The sequence below is a fragment of the Argopecten irradians genome, chromosome 3 (assembly GCF_041381155.1).
Source record: "Argopecten irradians isolate NY chromosome 3, Ai_NY, whole genome shotgun sequence".
NCBI lineage: Eukaryota > Metazoa > Mollusca > Bivalvia > Pectinida > Pectinidae > Argopecten > Argopecten irradians.
In genome coordinates, this window is record NC_091136.1 from 24,926,005 (window position 1) to 24,949,776 (window position 23,772).

General features: G+C 35.5%; 1 protein-coding gene across 1 annotated transcript in view; it reads right to left on the reverse strand.

Moving 5' to 3' along the window:
• Window positions 1-2,652: 2,652 nt before the first annotated feature.
• LOC138317976 (eIF-2-alpha kinase GCN2-like) overlaps window positions 2,653-23,772 on the reverse strand; it is a 42,962-nt gene continuing 21,842 nt past the window's right edge. Inside the window, exons 21-38 of the mRNA XM_069259970.1 lie at window positions 22,016-22,168; window positions 21,188-21,424; window positions 20,564-20,755; window positions 19,749-19,900; window positions 19,095-19,161; window positions 18,395-18,511; window positions 16,764-16,916; window positions 16,090-16,170; window positions 15,319-15,453; window positions 14,799-14,912; window positions 13,364-13,498; window positions 12,607-12,693; window positions 12,155-12,249; window positions 9,008-9,176; window positions 8,540-8,650; window positions 8,105-8,157; window positions 6,563-6,631; window positions 2,653-6,184 (exon numbers count right to left, since the gene is read on the reverse strand). Of these exons, the coding sequence (XP_069116071.1) occupies window positions 6,127-6,184; window positions 6,563-6,631; window positions 8,105-8,157; window positions 8,540-8,650; window positions 9,008-9,176; window positions 12,155-12,249; window positions 12,607-12,693; window positions 13,364-13,498; window positions 14,799-14,912; window positions 15,319-15,453; window positions 16,090-16,170; window positions 16,764-16,916; window positions 18,395-18,511; window positions 19,095-19,161; window positions 19,749-19,900; window positions 20,564-20,755; window positions 21,188-21,424; window positions 22,016-22,168 (2,178 nt within the window). The 3' untranslated portion in view covers window positions 2,653-6,126. The remainder of the gene's footprint in view (window positions 6,185-6,562; window positions 6,632-8,104; window positions 8,158-8,539; window positions 8,651-9,007; window positions 9,177-12,154; window positions 12,250-12,606; window positions 12,694-13,363; window positions 13,499-14,798; window positions 14,913-15,318; window positions 15,454-16,089; window positions 16,171-16,763; window positions 16,917-18,394; window positions 18,512-19,094; window positions 19,162-19,748; window positions 19,901-20,563; window positions 20,756-21,187; window positions 21,425-22,015; window positions 22,169-23,772) is intronic.

Here is a 23,772-nt window from a genome sequence, read left to right on the forward strand (position 1 = left end):
TGCTCTAGGTTGAAGCATTGATTGACTAAATAGACTAAATACATGTATAATGTTTCTATACTTAACTAAAAGCATACACCAGACCTCCAAAATATCAGAAAGAACTGATGTACACTGTGTATGTTTTTATAATAAGTATTTTCATTCATTTCTCTACAACAACAGTATATACTAATAAACATTTTTAAATGTTCAAACAAAAAACAGTACAGTTTGTGACTTTGATCACATTTAAAGACCGATACTCATTTAACCAATAACTGTAATACATAACATAGTATTCAGATTTTGAAACATAATACATTTACATGTACCAGCAAAAACAACAGGCTAGGCCCACTGTCAACACTTTAATTACATCAATATAAGAAGTTTAAACGTCCCATTCAATTCAATACATTAATTGGCACACCCACCACAAATGTTGTAGAACAGTAATCCACTTCTTATTACATTCTTAATCTAGTACACTAGCACTGAGGATGTATGATCAACTCAGCAAAATAGTCAATGTTGATATTGGATATAATAATATTGTTAACTTTGTGGACATTGCAGAATTAGTACTTTAAAAGTGGCTTTGACTGGCCTTTGGCAGTTATTTATAAATATACATAACTATACAGGTATATTGCACTTTATCAAATAGGAAGGACAAACACAAAACAAAATACATATGTACAGACAAACACAGAAGAGCAGTAAAAACATACATGAGATTGTTTCTAACCCCTGAGTCACAATATATACATGATGCAGTTTCCATCATCATCCAATCTATGTACTTCAAGCGATAGTTATTCATTTTATTTTGATTCTAAAAGAGCAATAGGTAACTTAATTAAAGATAGAATGAAAAACAGTAAAAAAAATGTTCTATTGAATCTAGTAATTAATGTAAATCCATCAGAGTAAAATTTACAATTAAAGGTGTATGTTTACAGGTGTATTCTGGTAATGATTAATTTTTCTTTGTTTTCATACAAAATCTAGCTTTCTGATTGGCCAATACTTTTTTTGCATACCAATATGAAAACAAAACCAGAGAATGGCATGAAACCCCGAAGTTATAGTGATGTCACAATAGACATTGACGTTGCATAATGATTCAGAAAAATAATCCCTTGAAAAATCACTAGAATGGTACATTTAACATATTTTATTTAATCAAATAGATTATAAAATTTATTAGAAGTATTGATGTATTTTTCAATTTTATCGGGTTATGAAAACAATTTTGTTTGCAATCTTTTATGAGAATTTTAAAATAAAATAAAAAAAACAGTGACATCAATGCTTATCCTGGTAAATGAAATAGACATGTCTTTAATATGACTTGAATTTACTGGTAAACATGTGCAGCAGTCTAACTGTTAAGGCTAGAAATGTCACTGATATGTAAAGGATAACTGTAAGACATACTCTTTATACATCACACTACACAATGACAGGTACACATCAACCAATATCACCACAGGTTACCCAGTGTTATATGGGATCAGCTGACACAACCAGAAGTGCTGTTTATCACTAAAGCTAATAACATGACTTGACAGACAAACATGACATATATCATTAAGGGTCCTAAGATACACCTGGTATAAGAGGTCTTTTGTACCTAATAATGTGATAGGGAGGTCACTGAAGGTCACACTAGGTCTTCTGGGAATACCACAGACTACTAGTTATCTTTTGTCAATATATAGGATGTGTCTGATTGATTACAGGAGGCGGTCATTGCATCTCCAGAGGTCAAGCAAGGTCATCTGGAGTCTCAAGAGATAGGGACATATTGCTAAAGGTCATACAGAGTCTCGGGAGACTGACAGTAGTGTTCTTACATTGTGAGAGGTCATACAAGGTCATACAGTCCCAAGAGACTGACAGTAGGGTTCTTATATCGCTAGGGGTCATACAAGGTCATATGGAGTCTCAGGAGACTGACAGTAGGATTTTTATATTGCTAGAGGTCATACAAGGTCATGCAGAGCCTCTAGTGACTGACAGTAGTGTTCTTATTTCGTCTTTGCATGTTACGGAGTTAGCTCCCTTGCGGGTAGGTATCAATTGTTAAGTCATTATTTTGTGAGCGCAATTCACGTCGTTTTCTCCGAAACCTATGACGTTACGCTAGCAAACTCATGACGTCACAATCAATACCTACCCACAAGGGTAGATAACTCTGTAATATGCAAATACAGAATATTCTTAAATGTCAAGCAAGGTCATATGGAGTCTCAGGAGACTGACAGACGTTATCTTATATTGCTTAAGGTCAAAAAGGTCATATGGAGTCTCGGGAGAATGACAGACGTTATCTTATATTGCTTAAGGTCAAAAAGGTCATATTGAGTCTCGGGAGACTGACAGATATCATCTTATATTGCTAGGGATTGTTTGGTGTCAGGAGAATAATAGAGAACATCTTACATAACTAGGTGTTCTTAAAGGTTCCTGTATGAACCTAAGGAGATAGGCTTAACAAATCTTGTATTGTTGTCATACAAAGTGATATGGGCACTTAGACAGAAATGATCTTACATTTCTTAATATCAAACAAGTCATAAAATGCTCCACCGCCGACAAAGCATAAATGATATTCATCATTTGAACAATAATTGGTGTTTTAGCTTGTATATATATGTCTAATTAACACAAAAAATTAAATATATAATAATTTATTTCGCCATTGGTGCATGCGCCATTAGTACTTCATTCCATATAGGATATAGTGACACGGAATTTTTTCGGGATGCAATTAATTATTTTTCATATTTTTAACTTAAAGTAAAATTAGAAGCTCAAACTTTTCAATGGTGGTAATGGTGTAAATTAAGTAACTTTTGCAACTGAAGAAAAATACAAAATCGTCTGCTCCTGTTTTTGATAGTGAAAAAATACCATTTGTCAGCGGTGGAGCATCTTTAATATCAAACAAGGTCATAAAATTCTCAGAAAAGTAGACAGATGTCACCTTAAGGCACATCTGTAAGCCAAGGTCAATAGAAAGGTCACTATAAGTCATCAAAGGTCAGAGTCATCAGATAGAGACAAAAGTCGCATAATGTTACATAAAGTCAGCCTTTGTCATTAATATTTCAATGTTATTACCAGAAATTAGGGCAAATCGCCAATTGTCATGAGTTCTGGGAATGGTTCAAAGGGTTTGAGGTCAGCAAACTTGCTTTTATCTTCAGCAATAACCTTGTCTTGAAGTCTATTCAAGTCATGTGAATGTGACTTTACAGTAAAAAACGTCAGAACTAAAGCATTTACACATTATATCTGGTAAATTTGCAATTGAAGACCAAGATGTACACAAGAACTTAAGTATGTCTAAGAATTCTGTGTCTCTAAATTGCTTAACTTTTCTGTAATTGTTCAGACATTTCTTTCTATTTGTATGTTACATAACCTCAGTTCTTTGAAATTCCTAAATTGAGGAGAGTTTTGATCTCCACAACCTATAGACTTTTAACAACCAACTTATTTTATAACACACACTATACTCAACTTTCTGGTCATTATAAACTCAACTTTCTGGTCATTATATACTCAAATTTCTGGTCATTATAAACTCAACTTTCTGGTCATTATATACTCAACTTTCTGGTCATTATATACTCAACTTTCTGGTCATTATATACTCAACTTTCTGGTCATTATATACTCAACTTTCTGGTCATTATATACTCAACTTTCTGGTCATTATATACTCAACTTTCTGGTCATTATATACTCAACTTTCTGGTCATTATATACTCAACTTTCTGGTCATTATATACTCAACTTTCTGGTCATTATATACTCAACTGTCTGGTCATTATAAACTCAACTTTCTGGTCATTATATACTCAACTTTCTGGTCATTGTATACTCAACTGTCTGGTCATTATATACTCGACTGTCTGGTCATTATATACTCAACTTTCTGGTCATTATATACTCAACTTTCTGGTCATTATATACTCAACTTTCTGGTCATTATAAACTCAACTTTCTGGTCATTATATACTCAACTTTCTGGTCATTATATACTCAACTTTCTGGTCATTATATACTCAACTTTCTGGTCATTATATACTCAACTTTCTGGTCATTATATACTCAAGTTTCTGGTCATTATATACTCAACTGTCTGGTCATTATATACTCAAGTTTCTGGTCATTATATACTCAACTTTCTGGTCATTATATACTCAACTGTCTGGTCATTATAAACTCAACTTTCTGGTCATTATACTACTCAACTTTCTGGTCATTGTATACTCAACTGTCTGGTCATTATATACTTGACTGTCTGGTCATTATATACTCAACTTTCTGGTCATTATATACTCAACTTTCTGGTCATTATATACTAGACTTTCTGGTCATTATATACTCAACTTTCTGGTCATTATATACTCAACTTTCTGGTCATTATATACTCAACTTTCTGGTCATTATATACTCAACTTTCTGGTCATTATATACTCAACTTTCTGGTCATTATATACTCAACTTTCTGGTCATTATATACTCGACTGTCTGGTCATTATATACTCAACTGTCTGGTCATTATATACTCAACTGTCTGGTCATTATATACTCAACTTTCTGGTCATTATAACTTTAACATACTGTATAATATACAATTTGTAATTCTAGTCAGATATGAAGCATAACATGAATGAACATTTCTTTGATATAGGTTAAAAACAAAAATGCAGGTTAATGTGACTTACTTTTCACATATGATATATGAACCCAAAACCAAAACAAAAAGCTACAGTGACCAGCAGCGGAAGAGAAAAGGCTAAACAGTTTCTTTGTTGATTTAGGTCAAAGGTTACAAAAAGTCCATAGTGACCCGCTTTTGGTACATTACAGTGACCCACTTTTGGTACATTACAATGACCCATACAGTGCAAAACCTATAGGCATTCTGTTTTCTATCTGGGTATCCTTAAGGCAATGTCATCAATAACATAAAAGTATTACTGTGGTAGTCAAATGTAGAAAAAATCACAAGACGAGGTGACACTTATTTATCATGAGTGAGTGAAAGATGAAACAATATACTACATGTATATGACAACACTATAGTGTAACAGCATTCATAACATTAAGGCCAAATAAAAAAAATATATTTGTTTCCGGTAACACCCTTTGAAAATAAAGGGTCGGTAGGTAGGGAGGATTTTCTTTTCTTTTTTGAAATATTTTTTCTCTTCACCCCGGTTTTCTGCAGTGAAAAAACTGAAATAGACTTTATTCAACCTTATATAAACCATGGATTTGATTACAAGGGGATCATTGGTGTCTTAAATTTACAGAATTCGTAACAAATTCCTGATTTTGTGCAAAACCAAAAAACAAATAAAGTTGATAAAAGTTTTTGATTAGGCACTGATTTTATAGGGTCGATCGGGTTACCGGAAACACAACTATTTTTTGTATAGCCTAAGCTATAAAGATAGCATTTATAGCACACTGTTTGAAGGAGGCTATTTGGTTACTACATATTACCAGTACCTGATAGTATTTTGTATTAACTATTCTCAATTTGTTCATCTAAGGTTTATCCCGTTGGTAGCAATTACACTGCAGAATTTCGCTACAGAGCATAAATTATTCTAAAATCTCTAAAAACATGGTAGAACATCACCTAGATTACCTGGTTACCAGCGACTGACCATGTCTATTTCAGCTATATACATATTTATTGGTTTTTTTTTATAAATATGTTAGATAGACAGAAATCACACAAATCTAGCAGGAATCACATACAACCTCACCTTAAATACATACACAACTATTTAAAATAGATCAGTCAAGTATACAACACACATAAATCCATTGTAATAAAATATATGACAGATGATGATTTCTTCCCTTGTATCAATCTCCTTGGGTAATACATGTTCACAATGAGAAATGTTCATCAGGATCCAGTCACATGACAATCATTAGTGACACTGGTCATATGACACTGGTCACATGACAGTCAATAGTGACATTGGTCACATGACACTCATTTGTGACACTAGTCACATAACACTCATTTGTGACACTAGCCACACGACACTGATCACATGATCTTCAGACATGTCAGATTCTCTCTTTTCACATATAAATATAGAATCACATAAGAAGTCTTAAGCTATCGTCCTTACTTCCATACAGAACCACAAAACTGCACCTGGAAAAAAACAAATATGATGGTCAGCAATCTTCCTCATGTGCAAAATTCAAAACAACAAAATCTGTAGCTAGATCAATACACCACACAAGTTAATATGATGATAACTCTAACAAGATTTCCCTTTAGCAGAAAACACAATGAGTTGAGCTACTAGCTTACATATGGTATTTACATTCAATTACATATAAAAGAAAAGTTCGAGTTTTGAGATCTCCAGCACTTAACAGATCTGGCTTTATCTCAAAAGCTACTTGGCTTTGCTATGTAACATAAAATTTTATTTGATCAAACCTTGATAAAAGACTTTCCTTCACCAATATGGAATTTCATAAAACCATTTGTTTTAATGATAAAGATTTTATCACGTAGACTCACCTTCTTTCAAACTTAAGTTGATATAATTGGTCAGTTATTTTGCTGAGGTATTTTCTGTGTCTTTGTAACCTGAGAATTAAGATTAAATGTTCATTAGTTAATGATTCACCTTAGTCTAAAATTTTTAAAGACTATCACTAGCCCATTGGTGTGTTTGACTATCACTAGCCCATTGGTCGTGTGTTTGACTATTACTAGCCCATTGGGCGTGTGTTTGACTATTACTAGCCCATTGGTCGTGTGTTTGACTATTACTAGCCCATTGGTCGTGTGTTTGACTATTACTAGCCCATTGGTCGTGTGTTTGACTATTACTAGCCCATTGGTCGTGTGTTTGACTATTACTAGCCCATTGGTCGTGTGTTTTTGACTATTTCACTAGCCCATTGGAGGTGTGTTTGACTATTACTAGCCCATTGGTCATGTGTTTGACTATTACTAGCCCATTGGTCTGTGTTTGACTATTACTAGCCCATTGGTGTGTTTGACTATACAGCCATTGTTTTGACTATCACTAGCCCATTGGTCGTGTGTTTGACTATTACTAGCCCATTGGTCGTGTGTTTGACTATTACTAGCCCATTGGTCGTGTGTTTGACTATTACTAGCCCATTGGTGTGTTTGACTATTACTAGCCCATTGGTGTGTTTGACTATTACTAGCCCATTGGTGTGTTTGACTATTACTAGCCCATTGGTGTGTTTGACTATTACTAGCCCATTGGTCGTGTGTTTGACTATTACTAGCCCATTGGTCGTGTGTTTGACTATTACTAGCCCATTGGTCGTGTGTTTGACTATTACTAGCCCATTGGTCGTGTGTTTGACTATTACTAGCCCATTGGTCGTGTGTTTGACTATTACTAGCCCATTGGTCGTGTGTTTGACTATTACTAGCCCATTGGTCGTGTGTTTGACTATTACTAGCCCATTGGTCGTGTGTTTGACTATTACTAAGCCCATTGGTCGTGTGTTTGACTATTACTAGCCCATTGGTCGTGTGTTTGACTATTACTAGCCCATTGGTTGTGTGTTTGTTTGACTATTACTAGCCCATTGGTGTGTTTGACTATCACTAGCCCATTGGTCGTGTGTTTGACTATTACTAGCCCATTGGTGTGTTTGACTATTACTAGCCCATTGGTGTGTTTGACTATCACTAGCCCATTGGTCGTGTGTTTGACTATTACTAGCCCATTGGTCGTGTGTTTGACTATTACTAGCCCATTGGTCGTGTGTTTGACTATTACTAGCCCATTGGTCGTGTGTTTGACTATTACTAGCCCATTGGTCGTGTGTTTGACTATTACTAGCCCATTGGTCGTGTGTTTGACTATTACTAGCCCATTGGTCATGTGTTTGACTATTACTAGCACATTGGTCGTGTGTTTAACTTAGACAAAAATAACATAGAAAGGTATATTAGGCTGGCTACGTATATTCATTCTAATTGGTCCTATGTTTGGCAGCATTACCTATTATGCAAAACATGAAATAACCAGTGAATTGGTAGTGAGGCTTCAAATTATTCATTATATCTTACTTTTCCATCACTACTGCTACGCTATCTTCATAATCTTTTTCTGAGTTGTCAAACTGAAAAGTAAAGCAAAATGAATTTTAAAATTTTATTAATCCTTATTTTCATTATTCATCTAAATATTAATTTATCCGACTTTCATTTCAAATTCAAATTCTTTGTGGTACTATTTGAAGTTCATATGAATTTCACCATAAGGATTACATAATCCACTCCAATGTGAATGTCACATCACTCTCAAACCTCCAAGGTAATGTATGAAAATCACATACCTCAAGGTAAAGTTCACATGATGTGTTATTTCAAGGTGAAATCACTCCTATACCTCAAGGTGAAGGTCACATTACTCATATACCTCAAGGTGAAGGTCACATCACTAAAATACGTCAGGGTGAAGGTCACATGAAGGACACATTCTGAATACATGTTTATACTTACATCTAGAAATGCTGCTATAACTTTTAATACTGCTGCAGTTAATTCCACACACACCACCTCAAAAGACTTGGTCTGTACCCATGACAGACTGGACGACACTTTACTGTATATCTGTATACACAAAAACATGTTTCTGCTTAAAATTGACACATATATGATAAAGATGTGAAGCAAATATCAGAAAAGACTGCAGACATTTATATGAAGCTTTCACATTTTTATCAAACTTCAGTGGCTCAGAAATATTGTCAGTTTTTCATTTCTTGATATTTTTTCAGACAGAACTCTAAGGAAGGATTTAAAAGACAAATTGTTATCAAGTAGAATTTTGTGTCAGTAAAGAAAATTTCAAGTAACTTTTTTATGTTACTCCTCTGTATAACAAAATACCCGTCTTGGCATGTATAGAAGCTTCCTCTGGTTAAAATATTCAACATTTTCAGGAACACTGATGCTGTATAATCTTACTTGAGACTCTAACTTCCTTCTCATGTTAGCAGCCAAACGTCCACCCTCCATCATTATAAACGAGAAATTTAACGTAATGTTTGAAGATAACTGACTGTATTCAGAATGAGGCTGATAAATGGCAGATGAACTTTTTCCACTTTGATTTTGCTGCGTTTCATTTTGATCTCTGTGAATGAAATTCAGAAATACTAGATTTTATGATGAACTTTTTGTGAATCAGATCTACATTAGTTCTCAAATTTGGGTATGCTGATTGCAGATAAATGAAATATCTTATGAGGCTAAGATTTATACAATAACATACAAAAATGCTTTTCGAAGACAAAGAAACACTTTTAATAGTGAACTTTTATCAATTGTGAGATCAGTCAATTTTATCATCTCATTAAACAGTCCATGGTATACATTTAACAATTTTATCAAAATACAAAAATATGGGTAAACAAGGGCCCAATGGGCCCGAATCGCTCACCTGCAATCTGGTAATCATGAATGGTTCATACTTAACAAATAGAGTAAATAAGAATTTATATCATCCCTAAGCACATTAGAGGACCATTTTGCCTCCGGGTTATTAAAAAGAGGTTGTTTAAAGATGCTCCACCGCCGACAGAGCATAAATGATATTCATTATTTGAACAATAATTGGTGTTCATGTTCGTGTGTATGTATGTCTAATTAACACAAAAATAATATATATATTTTCATTTTGCCTTTGGTGCATGCGCAGTCAGTACTTCATTCCATATAGGATATAGTGCGTTGGAATTTTTTCGGGATGCAATTAATTATTTTTCATATTTTCAACTTGACGTAGAATTAGAAGCTCAAACTTTTCAATGGTGGTAATGGTGTAAAGTAAGTAATTTTTGTAACTGAAGAAAAATACTAGATTGTCTGCTCCTGTTTTTGTTAGTGAAAAAATACTATTTGTCGGCGGTGGAGCATCTTTAAAGATTTTAACATTTTTGACCCCTGTGACCTTGAATGAAGGTCAAGGTCATTCATTTGAACAAACTTGGTAGCCCTTTATTCCAGCATGCCACAGGCCCAATATCAGGTCCCTAGGCTGTTTGGTTATTAAGGAGAAGTTGTTTAAAGATTTTAGCATATTGGACCCCTGTGACCTTGAATGAAAGTCAAGGTCATTCATTTGAACAAACTTGGTAGCCCTTCATCCCAACATGTCACAGGCCCAACATCAGGTCTCTAGGCCTTTTGGTTATTAAGATGAAGTCATTTAACAATTTTAGCCTATTTGATCCCTGTGACCTTGAATGAAGGTCAAGGTCATTCATTTGAACAAGCTTTGTAGCCCTTCATTCCATCATGTTACAAGCCCAATATCAGGTCTCTAGGCCTCTTGGTTATCAAGAAGAAGTCGTTTAAAGATTTAAGCCTATCTGACCCCTGTGACCTTGAGTCATGGTCAAGGTCATTTATTTGAACACACTTGGTAGCCCTTTATCCAAGCATGTCACATGCCAAATATCAAGTCGCTAGGCCTCTTGGTTATTAAGAAGAAGTTGTTTAAAGATTTTCACCTATTTGACCCCTGTGACCTTGAATGAAGGTCAAGGTCATTCATTTGAACAAACTTGGTAGCCGTTTATTCCAGCATGCTACATGCCCAATATCAGGTCTTTAGCCCTCTTGGTTATTAAGGAGATGTTGTTTAAAGATTTTAGCCTATTTGACCCCTGTGACCTTGAATGAAGGTCAAGGTCATTCATTTGAACAAACTTGGTAGCCCTTCATTCCAGCATTCAACAGGCCCAATATCAGGTCCCTAGGCTGTTTGGTTATTAAGAAGAAGTCGTTTAAAGATTTTAGCATTTTTGACCCCTGTGACCTTGAATGAAAGTCAAGGTCATTCATTTGAACAAACTTTGTAGCCCTTCATCCCAGCATGTCACAGGCCCAATATCAGGTCTCTAGGCCTCTTGGTTATTAAGAAGAAGTTGTTTAAAGATTTTAGCCTATTTGACCCCTGTGACCTTGAATGAAAGTCAAGGTCATTCATTTGAACAAACTTGGTAGCCCTTGATCCCAGCATGTCACAGGCCCAATATCAGGTCCCTAGACCTCTTGGTTATTAAGAAGAAGTTGTTTAAAGATTTTAGCCTTTTTGACCCCTGTGACCTTGAATGAAGGTCAAGGTCATTCATTTGAACAAACTTGGTAGCCCTTCATCCCAGCATGTTACAAGCCCAATATCAGGTCTCTAGGCCTCTTGGTTATCAAGAAGAAGTCGTTTAAAGATTTAAGCCTATCTGACCCCTGTGACCTTGAGTCATGGTCAAGGTCATTTATTTGAACAAACTTAGTAGCCCTCTATCCCAGTATGTCAAAGGCCTAATATCAGGTTCCTAGGCCTCTTGGTTATGAAGCAGAAGTCTTAACAAGATATTTCAGCATATTTGACCCCTGTGACCTTGAATGAAGGTCAAGGTCATTCAATTGAACAAACTTGGTAGCCCTACATCCCAGCATGTCACAGGCCCAATTTCAGGTCTCTAGGCCTCTTGGTTATATAGAAGAAGTCTGTTGTAGATTTTCACCTATTTGACCCCTGTGACCTTGAATGAAGGTCAAGGTCATTCATTTGAACAAACTTGGTAGCCCTTCATCCCAGCATGCTATAACTCAAATTTCAGGACTCTAGGTCTCCAAGTTTTGGAGAAGAAGTTGTTTAAATGGAAAAGTTGACGCCGGACGGCCGGATTACGGCTGGACGACGGACGGACGACAGACGCTGCACCATAGCATAAGCTCACTTGCCCTTCGGGCAGGTGAGCTAAAAAAGAATATGAAATAGAAACACCTATGTTCCTTGTTAGCATATTATTGAGTTATCTGCCTTTATTGTGATGTTATGCGTTTTTGAGAGTAACATACTACTTTTTCAGAGAATACAATGTAAGGTTCCCTCACAAAAGATAACTATCCACAAGGGAGAGTAAACTCTGTTATATGCAAAGACAGAATAGGCAATTCAAATTACTTTTAAGTTTATCACAATGATCATGATAGATCAGAAGGCCAATGTTTCGAAGATGGGAGAAAACAGGCCAGAACTAAATCTTAGACAAACATGAAAACACCGGCTCTGATATAAAGATTTTACAAGTCCTTATAACTTACACTTTGGAAGCTGGATTCTTTGGTTGTAGGTAATCTGGCAAATCAGGAATGTTGATTTTCTTTTCTGTCACTCTTTCTCGTTCAATTGACCGTACCTAAATACACATACATCAAATAATGTAAACTTAATGATATACCTATAATTTGGGAAGAAATCTTTGGAAATGTCTAGCTTTCACCGATATAAACTTGCAATCTTATTCCATTCTGAATATAAAAGATGGACATGCAATACAGGAGACAGGATGACTAACAGGTATGACAGGACATGGTACAGATGATTGGACAGAAACAAAGACAGAACAGCAGACAATAAAACGTACACAGTTTTCATTTTGTCTGTTTGCAATTCAAGGTAAGCGAAATTGAGGCTGGTGTGTGTGTGTGTTTGGTTATTGGGTCAAATACAGTATACATGATGTGTATATACAAGTGTTTTGGTATAAGATTACCCTGACACAGCCGGTATCTGAATCCTTTAGGATGACTAGATATGTAATCCCCAATGTCCTACAGTACTCCTGGATATCTTCTAAACTCTGAAAACATCAAACACACATTATTATAACCAAGAACATATAAAATTTAAGGATAAATCAATTAAATCATCAAAATTTAAAAATACTTTGCTAAAAAAATCCAAATATACAAGTGTATGGTTAACATTACTTCATGAAATAAATAAGCTGTTTTATTTGATCTTCATAGAATCATTGAGTATATTCTAATATTACTTTATTGATGGCAGTAAGGTATCGGCCCTCAGTATTCTAATATTACTAGATAGATTATATTGATGCAAGCAAGATATCAGCCCTCAGTGTCACTATGTCTCTGAAGCAGTCCCTAATACTTGTATTGCCCTCAGCCCCCCAACCCACCCCCCAAGTTCAGTAATACATCTGCCCTCACCCACAGTCCCGCTCCCCAGAGATCTCGGACTACACCTATTTCTCCGTTGTAACATGTAGAGTGTCCATTAATATATCCGCCCTCAGCCCAGCTCCCAAGAGATCTCGGACCACACCCATTTCTCCGTTGTAACATGTAGAGTGTCCATTAATATATATCTGCCCTCAGCCCAGCTCCCCAGAGATCTCAGACCACACCCATTTCTCCGTTGTTACATGTAAAGTATCCAGTAATATATCTGCCCTCAGCCCCGCCCTCCCCAGAGATCTCACACCACACCTATTTCTCCATTGTTACCTGTAGAGTGTCCAGTAATATATCCGCCTTCAGCCCCGCCCCCCAGAGATCACGAACTACACCCATCCTCTCCTTCAGCATCGGATTGTAACCAATTGTACACACAAGGATATCATAGGGTCCAGGTGGATGAAACTAGTAATACAAACAGCAAAAATAAGTCACATTTCAGGAAATAGTCATAAAAATATCACAATATATGATCGGCAATTCACTCTTTAAATTTTTATCTTTTGTACAGTTTAGTTTGTCTTATTTCATACTTTCAATCTGGTTACAACATGTTCATGATAGTCTGTTTTATGTCCACATCTTAATGTCAGTATTTACACTGTGTTAGCGTTTTCATTAGTTAACCATTGAAAATAAGTCACTAAGATTCCTTGTGGCTTTTGTGTCATTGTTTTTCTTGATTATGTTTCTTCTAAACATATTTTCTAACACAACCCTACATACTTTCATTTGATTATGTCTGATTTCTGAAAACTTCTCCATCATATCTATCACTGTGTATGGTTATGTCTGATTTCTGAAAACTTTTCCATCATATCTATCACTGTGTATGATTATGTCTGATTTCTGAAAACTTTTCCATCATACCTATCACTGTGTATGATAATGTCTGATTTCTGAAAACTTTTCCATCATACCTATCACTGTGTATGATTATGTCTGATTTCTGAAAACTTTTCCATCATACCTATCACTGTGTATGATTATGTCTGATTTCTGAAAACTTTTCCATCATATCTATCACTGTGTATGATTATGTCTGATTTCTGAAAACTTTTCCATCATATCTATCACTGTGTATGATTATGTCTGATTTCTGAAAACTTTTCCATCATATCTATCACTGTGTATGGTTATGTCTGATTTCTGAAAACTTTTCCATCATACCTGTCACTGCATATGATTATGTCCTATTTTTACAAACTATATAACCTATTGCCCTGCAGTTAGGGCGTTAGAATTGTACCTACTGCCCCTATTGCATGATTGTAAAATGCGACTAAATTTAGGATATTATCTCTTCTCTTCTTCCTAACTGACTTTGTTCTTCCTAATGTCTCCCTTGGCACCGCCTCACTTTTGGCCTGTTGTTGAGCAGTCGCCCATGTGAGATAGGCTCTGGGTTCTGTTCCCTGGTCTATAAAAGTGGTAGTTTCTACTCCTACTTAGCATTCAGCATACACGGAGTAGAACGACTGGTTCACCCATTGTCAATATGATGTGACCGGGTGGGGTGTGTTGCGCGGTGTCTTCGACGGCACACTTCAGTGATATAGCACTATAAAATGGGCAACAGTTAAACTATACAAAAAGACACAACACAAGCATACTGCAGTCTCCCAAGACACGCACCTCGCACTTCAAACATGCTACACAAAATAATCAAACAAACAAACTATATAACCTAATTATGATGATTTACCTCCTTATTCTCCGCGACTGCTGTGACAATTTTTTCAAAGGCAAGACTGACCCCGACAGCAGATGGACCAATCGGTGATGTGCTCATAGATATTGGAGACTGGAACTTCTTCACCTGCGTTTGAAAAAAGAACTGCTACAATTCACAAGAGATTCCACTTCAAAGAAAAATAGATTGGAAATATCTCCTTTAGGAGACAACTAGCGATTCTTAAAGCATTTCACATCACTAGGGGAAACAAGGAAACAAGTGGAAACTTCATTTAGCGTATAGCAGAAGAGGACCACATACTGTTTGATTTCTAAATTTCATGTTTAATATAGAGAAAAATATCATGTGCAAATCTGGAAATTTTCTGTACTCTATGAATAGTTTAACTTTTGTTTTTATTGCTTTGCTATAATAACTAACAATAACTTCATTGGAATACTACAAACATACACACATGATTGTGCCAAGAAGATAAGTACGTTGAGATCATCCAAATTTCAAAGTAATCTTGACACCAATTAATACCCACCAAACCGTCATATCTGCCTCCTGCTGCTATAAGTTCAGGAATGGTTCGTTTCTTTCTTTTAGAGTCAAACACAATTTGGAATATCACTCCAGAATACTGTTGTGTATTGTATATACATCCTAAACTGAACACAATCTACAAGTAAAGTAGACAATCCAACAGTAAGTAAATTCATTAATCATAAACACTGAATGGGAAATCCAGTTAAATCCAACAAATAAGAGTTAAATCAATGTTTGTTCAATTAAGCCTAATAAATATGACAATTTCCCTATGAAAAATATACCAAATACAGAATAGAATAAATAGATGTGTGTGTTTTAATCCTATCAAAATAGTTGTTACAAAAAAATTAAACTTTAATGCATTTTCATTGAAAAGGACAATGCAAGTGCTGTAAAAATTATTTATTTTGGTTGGGATAAATTTCCTTGGGAGACAAAATTTTACAAATCTATTGGGATCAAAATTTGTGGGGAGACCTGTAAATAATGTATATATGTTTGTATATTGACACTGTAATTAAACTTTATGTATGACTTTGGATAAAACAGCAATTATATGAAAATTAGCTTCAATTAGAAATCAGATAACTTTTGATATATTTGGTTACTTTTGACATAAGAGACTATCTATTTTATATCAGGATACAGACTAGCAGTTTGAGCCCCACAGTGTCTGAATTTTCTATTAGCATGCATAGAATATATAACAGTATTTATGATAATCGGGATATTATATTAGGTTACTATTTAATATCCGGATACAGACTGGTAGTTTGAGTCCCATGGACTCCGCATGTCCCATCACAGCCTCCACTTCATGGATCCCCTGTTTAGCTAATGTGGCTGCCTAGCAACAAAAACAACACAGTAACAAGTTAGCACAGGGTAAATAGAGATCAGAGAAGAAAGTTTTCAAACATTTTTCACACACAATATAGATAGAAAAGAACCTGTATCAGAACATACAACAAGAATTCAATATATGTTTATGCTGATTTTTTGTGCTGTTCATCTGAATAGCAAAAGAAAATCAGCAAAAGGAAGAGGAGATTCCCATGGGTAAACCAAATACAAAACCCATAAGTCAATTTATTATTTAGATTTTTCTACCCATGAGAGCAGGTATTATGTCATTTTGAAAAACATTTTTTCAAAACTTGACTTTTTTTTTCAACAAAAGACTATGGTGCAAAGCATAATATGTCCATCACATGCCTATATTTTGCACTTAATAATAAATACCATTTGGTCAATTGATTGATAGAAGTATCTGAAGTTTCACATTTCAAAACTATTTTTAAGCTCATTTTTGTAGTGTTCAATGGTAAGTGAAACTGTGTCAACATTATTTCTCAAGTGGAAGTCAATAACGACATAACATGAACAAGCATGTACAATAAGACCATACTTCTGTCTTTTTAATCGTTCATTAGCCCCTACCTGGCCCTTTGTCTTGGTGATGATACGGAGGTAGCTAGACACCTTTTTGTACGGCCCCTCTATCTCTAGGGTACTAAGAACACTTGCCGTGACGGACTCACTCAGACCTAGGTTAGTCAGGTTTTTTATGTGGGTCTTGTTCTGGCTCTCAATCTGACATAGAACATTTTATCATTATGTATCCATATGACATTGAAAATTTTATTATTTTTTTATCCATAATGTTCAAAAATCTTGACAGCAAATTTTTGTCTTTTTATTCAATATCCAGACACTGAACATAAATTCATAAAAATTTGATTGCATTTTGAAAAAGATAAAGACCTAAAATAATCAAAGAATTTGAGTAAAAATGGTCAAAATAGTAACAGGCTACTGGCACAGTGATCTTCCTCCTATGTACAGTACTAAATCAACTCTCTCGTGCAAAACGAATACAGTCAAACCTGCCAATGCGTAACCCTGTATATTAAGTCACCCTGTCTAATGCGTCACATCCAAAGTCCTCCCGCGAGATTTCCTATATATTTCACCTGCTTAATGCGTCAACCTGTCTAACGCGTCTGCGTCACCCATTTTTTGCACATATTTCGTACAAGACATGTATACTGCGTCACTAAATTGCCGATCCTAGTCTTGCCTACATACCAGGCAGTGGGGTACTGGCTTGATTATTAAACAAACAAAAGGGATGTGAACACTCCTTGATCGGCACCCCACTGATCCTAATTAATTAGCAGCCCGGGGCTGTATTTTCTAATTTGGCTTGGCAGTGTCAATTTCACGTGTGTAGGCCTATGTGTATTAAGGCCGATTAGGAAACAATATTCTGACCTTTCAAAAAATTTTGTGATAACAGCTAGTGAGCATTACATCAAAGACAAATTCTGCTTATAACTGTCAATGATTTACTGACATTTTTAATGTTCAATAGGCTTAACACTCAGGTGTAAGTCACAAGCTTTGCAATCGTAATAGCCGCCATTTTGGGTAATTGTAATACTAGATCCGGAATGGTTTAGAATTTCCGGATCTCACTAATAATCATGTTAAAAATAATGAAAGGGAATTAATTTTCCAAAATTTTGGTGTAAATCTAAAATGAAAAATCTAAATAAAAGATAGTAGTTATAAATAATTAAATTTTATTTTTTTAATAGTAATTTATAACTAATTCAAAATTTAAATAAATCAAATTTCAAAGAAATTTACTTTTGTTTTCTCTCTCTCTATAATACATTTTGACTACTACTGTAACAGATTAAGAATATTTTAGTAATTAGTGAGTGCATCTGTTATGATGAAAATTAAGTATATTCATAATTGTGAAAAATTTAATTAAGCCCTAATTAATGCAGTATTTTTTCCAATATTTCATAGTATATGTTATACATAATATGGTGTCGCGATCCTTCGGTAACCTGTATATTAAGACACCTGTCTAATAAGACATATTTTTCTCTGTCCCTTGGGTTGTCTCATTACACAGGTTTGACTGTACATCAAATTAAAACTTTATCTCCTTTAACATTATGGACATGGTATAATCAAATGTATCATCCAATTCGATGAGTATAGTAAATTGATTTTCCAATTAATGAGTATAGTAAATTGATTTTAACACTACTGACCTTGACCCCAGTAAGGACACGAAGTGTCTTGTCTTTAAGGTCGTCAGGTACACCACTGTGAGACAGGATAGCGTGTAAAATGGACACATGGTTCATCCTCACATAGTAATTTCTTGCCTGTAAATGAAAACTTCATAATGAATAGAACAAGCCAAATACTATTCTTTGTCACAGATATAATAATATGAAGGATATTTCTTGTCATTTGCTCTCATCAGTTTCTAGATTTTTACCATATAAGTACACAAACAGAATTTGTAACAGACCTTGGCCCAGTTTCAAAACAGTGCTATAACTTAAAATTTCTGATAGGAAAAGCATTAAAAACTTTTGTTCCTTTAAAGAACTTCTTTAATATTTTCCTATAGAGAATTTCAAGCTAAGAAAGTGCATGAAACTAGGGCTGGCCATTTAAAAATCCTATCTGAAATATGTAGAACATTGATGATATTTGGGTATGGGATGAAGAACCTCTAACACTGATGGCAGGTCATGTAATTACACTGACACAGTAAACAATACTTTATATTATCTTTAATTTGTTTCATCAAGAGAAAATCATTCAATCAAGAATTATATCAACACAATCAATGATTCAAGAGAATGGCATTGTATATATGCCCCCACAAATCGTGCAATAAGCATATACAAAGTCAATACTTCAGCCTGGTATAATTCCAGGTCATTCCTACGACTGTACCTGTAAAACAGGAAACTCGTTGACGACATCTTGGACCATAACTAGCAGCTCAGCATCAGGAATCAAACTGGCAAAAACAAATGAATGTTGATAAATTTGAACCAACCCACAAGCATTTATTACTACAACACTTTTAAATATTAAACAAATAAACAATTTATAAAATCTGATGATACCTTATAGAATATCTATCCATTTGTCTACTACTTTCAATATTTCCCCTGATCTTCAAGCAAATTCACAACATTAAAAACAAACATGAAGACAACAGGAGAACAAAAGCATTATAAGTTATATAGGAATTAAGATCAAAAAAATTTAAATGCTCTAGAGAAAAAATTACCCAGGTTCAACAAAATGCTTCAAATTGAATGGGGTCTTCCACTGATATAAATTTGACGAAATGAGGCTTGCTATCACAACACATAACGCAAATATAATGTAAAATAGATTGGATAATAACTTTGGAACATATAAAAGAACAAACTGTTTTCTAAAATCGAAGATTTGAAAAATATCTGTAGATTTTTAAACCTCTATTTATCATGGCTTGAAAAAATGTGAAAATAGGGGATTGTCTCTCAAAAGACATGCAAGTTTATGTAGACGTCTTACAAAATCCTGGATAATCCTGAATTATAGATTTACACTTACTTTCCCTGGTTATGAGTAACAATGTCAAACACACATTCAGTTATCTCCCTTGGGTGTTGGATATTGTGCATTTTTTCACGATAAACACGGTCAATACAGAAACGTTTCAGGCGCTGCACACCTCCTCGTGCAATGTATCGTGCAAATGGCACCTGTAAGATGTTCATAAGATTTCAATGTCATATGAACAAGCATCTATATAATTAGTGTCAAGCAAAGCCAATGTGATCAAAATACAATTTTACATTTCATGATGTATAAGGGTCCGACTTACTCATCTGTTAATAACTTCAATAATGTTTCAAGGTATATCGACGCCAATGACAATCAAAGAATACAATAATAGAATAGTGGGATACCTTAATCATTTGACCACAGAAGTCAAGCAGAAAAAATGACATGTTTGTGTGACATGGCTTCATTGTATATTTTGTATATTTTATATTTATCTTGACCATGTGTAAGACGAGCTGCTAAGCTCAACATGTTATCAAGTTTAAATAAAGTCTATTATTATTATGGCTGAGCACCATTCCCGAGCCCTACATGGGCACCAATGTAACAGAACACAAGATTTAATATAGATTTAATCACTGCCACCACTAGGGATCAAACTTGGGACATCTGATGCTCAACTGATCAAGCTAAAGAGGAATTCTCAATAGCTGAGAGGTTTACTGCAGCTGACATTCACCAGGGTTACACTGCTTTAGATAAACAATGAATTATCACACAACATTTTACCTGTTTAGATAAACATTTTGATAGGACAAAGTCCAGTTTACACAGAGTCCAGTGTTGATGACCATACTAACCCTGAGATCAAATGGTAATGCGACAGGCTGACCGCCGTGGTCAATAAGACAGGTGTACGCATCACTGGCTGCGTAAATGCCACACTTGGGCATGAGTAGAGGTGTAGCTAGCTGTACTGCTCCGTGTTTCTGGAACAGGCGTTTAAGGGTTTCCCGGACTAGCTGCTGGATCATGGTGGTCTTTAGGACGTACTGTGAATGGAAATTTTGGTCAGGTGAACTTAAGGTTTTCTGTTTTTGAATGATTGACTCTTTACTTTAAGTTTATCAAGATTTTCTGGAAACAGCAAGTGTCTTGGATCTTCAATAATCCCTGGAATTTTACAATGGTCTATTCTCTGGTTTTACCCCATACTTCACAGGTGTATCCCTGATAGAGAAAAGATAAACTGGCCCTATCATCTGGAAGGAAAAACTTAACAGGTAGATCCCTGATAGAGAAAAGATAAACCGGCTCTATCATCTGGTAGGAAATACACATAGACAATAGTAGAACATATACAGGAACAGACAGATTGACCTCACAGAAAAGCTTTTCCAATTCTAATGTTTAACCAAATCAAAGAAGACAGATATAGAATTAATGACATCCTGATTTCCTTGACATTTGCAATGTTATGTTACCTTATGATAATCAGCGTCGTAGAGAACATCGTCGGCCGAGTTAATGGTCTGTGAGAACAGCGCCCCTATCATACGACGGTACGCCTTGCTGTTGGTGTTTGAGATTGTTGACCTTAGCACCTCGTTAAGTTCTGCTTCCTCCAGCTGTGGAGGGGGGAGGAACGGTGATTGTAACAGCTCAGTGGAGGTGGGTCGTTTACTTGGGTCATGACACAACAGCCATTTTATTATATTGGTCTGTGAATCAAATGTGTTAAATCAGAAATTTGTTTTTAACTTCTGTAAATTAAGTACAAACATACTTCATATTCAAATATTTAACAAAGACAATATACATCTTTCATTACTGGTAATTTATTTTCTAAAATCAGCAATTTTCATAATCATGGAATAGCAGAGAAACAATAACGTATCAGATAACAGAATGTTTACATCAAGAAAAGACAAACACAAAGACAACATATCTTATTAACATTTAACAAGAAATAAATATTCTCAGATTTTCTACTATTCTCATTATATTGGCTAATACCTTGTCACCTGGAGACGTATTATGATATAATCTTCAACTAGATGAAGGTGGTTATTATTTTTTAGATGGTTTTTCAAATTTTAGAGTCAATATTGTTACTGTGACATTGCAACCAGATAAATATTGCAGTAATATCATAATATCATGACACGAGTTCTTCAATTCTTGAGTCATTATTTGATTCTACCATAAATAAATTAAAAAGAAGTTATTTTGATCAGATTACAGAGACAATCATGGGAAAGAGAGTGGGCCAACAGTTTATTTGTGAGGTTAATTGATAAAGGATCTTTTACCTGATTTTCAAAATTACTCTGATCATAGTCGTCAGGAAGTTTGACCTCAGGGAGTCGTAGGTTACTGAGGATTTTTACCCTCTCCATGCCTGTGGGGAGGGGCTTGTAACACATCTCAAAGAAGATTATCCCCATACTGTACATGTCCACTTTCTGCAAATAGAAAGTTTGCCAAGATGAACATCAATAAACAAACAATGTTCTGTTGTACAAAAAATTATAATCTATCATGTTATTCTATTTTGTGCTTGTTATCTTAACTAGTAAGCATATCAGCAATTGAACTAGATAATTAGAACTCACAAGTCCAGGCCTCAAGATCGTGAAATTTTATTTAAAGTCTAAAACAGTTTTAAGGTTAGACTTAGCCAATAACAAGAGGCCCAGAGGGCCTGTATCGCTCACCTGGTTTTTTTGTTAGTAATTATCACAAGACTCTGACAATTAGAAAAATAAGCAAAATTGACTACCAAAGTTTAAATTTGAATCACAACCATACAATGATGCTATTGATACCATACAAATATGCTATCCAATACATAGGTTCAGAGACAAAGTAATTTATATGAAAATAGTAGCCTAATTGACCTTTTGACCTCGCATCTATTGCCGTCTAAGGCCCGGGGGTCAGCCCTATCATTTGTACAATTTCAAATCCCAACCCTATAAGGATGCTACAATTGCATTATAAGTGCTCTTCCATTCTTAGTTGCAGAGAAAAAGTCGTTTATATGGAAATAGTTAAATTGACACCTTTTGACCCCACCCTTCAGGCCCCCGGGGAGTCAGCCCCATCATTTGCAAATTTTGAATCCAAACCCTATAAGGATGTAACCATTGCATTATGAGCGTAATCCCATGTTAAGTTGCAGAGAAAAAGTCATTTATATGGAAATTGACCACTTTTGACCCCGCCCCTCAGGCCCCCGGGGGTCAGCCCCACCATTTGCACAATTTTGAATCCCCACATTATAAGGATACTACCATTGTATTATGGGTGCTATACCATGCTTAGTTTCAGAGAAGAAGTCGTTTATATGGAAATAGCTAAATTGACCCCTTTTGACCCCACCCTTCAGGCCCCCGGGGGGTCAGCCCCATCATTTGCAAAATTTTGAATCCAAACCCTATAAGGATGTAACCATTGCATTATGAGCCTAATCCCATGTTAAGTTGCAGAGAAAAAGTCATTTATATGGAAATTGACCACTTTTGACCCCGCCCCTCAGGCCCCCGGGGGGGTCAGCCCCATCATTTGCACAATTTTGAATCCCCACCCTATAAGGATGCTACCATTGCATTATGGGTGCTATACCATGCTTAGTTTCAGAGAAGAAGTCGTTTATATGGAAATAGCCAAATTGGCCCCATTTGACCCCGCCCCTCAGGCCCCCGGGGGGTCAGCCCCATCATTTGTACAATTTTGAATCCCCACCCTATAAGGATGCTACCATTGCATTATGGGTGTTATCCCATGCTTGGTTTCAGAGAAGAAGTCGTTTATATGGAAATAGCCAAATTGACCCCTTTTGACCCCGCCCCTCAGGCCCCCGGGGGGTCAGCCACATCATTTGTACAATTTTGAATCCCCACCCTATAACGATACTACCATTGCATTATGAGTGCTATCTCATACTTAGTTTCAGAGAAGAAGTCGTTTATATGGAAATAGCCAAATTGACCCCATTTGACCCCGCCCCTCAGGCCCCCGGGGGGTCAGCCCCATCATTTGTACAATTTTGAATCCCCACCCTATA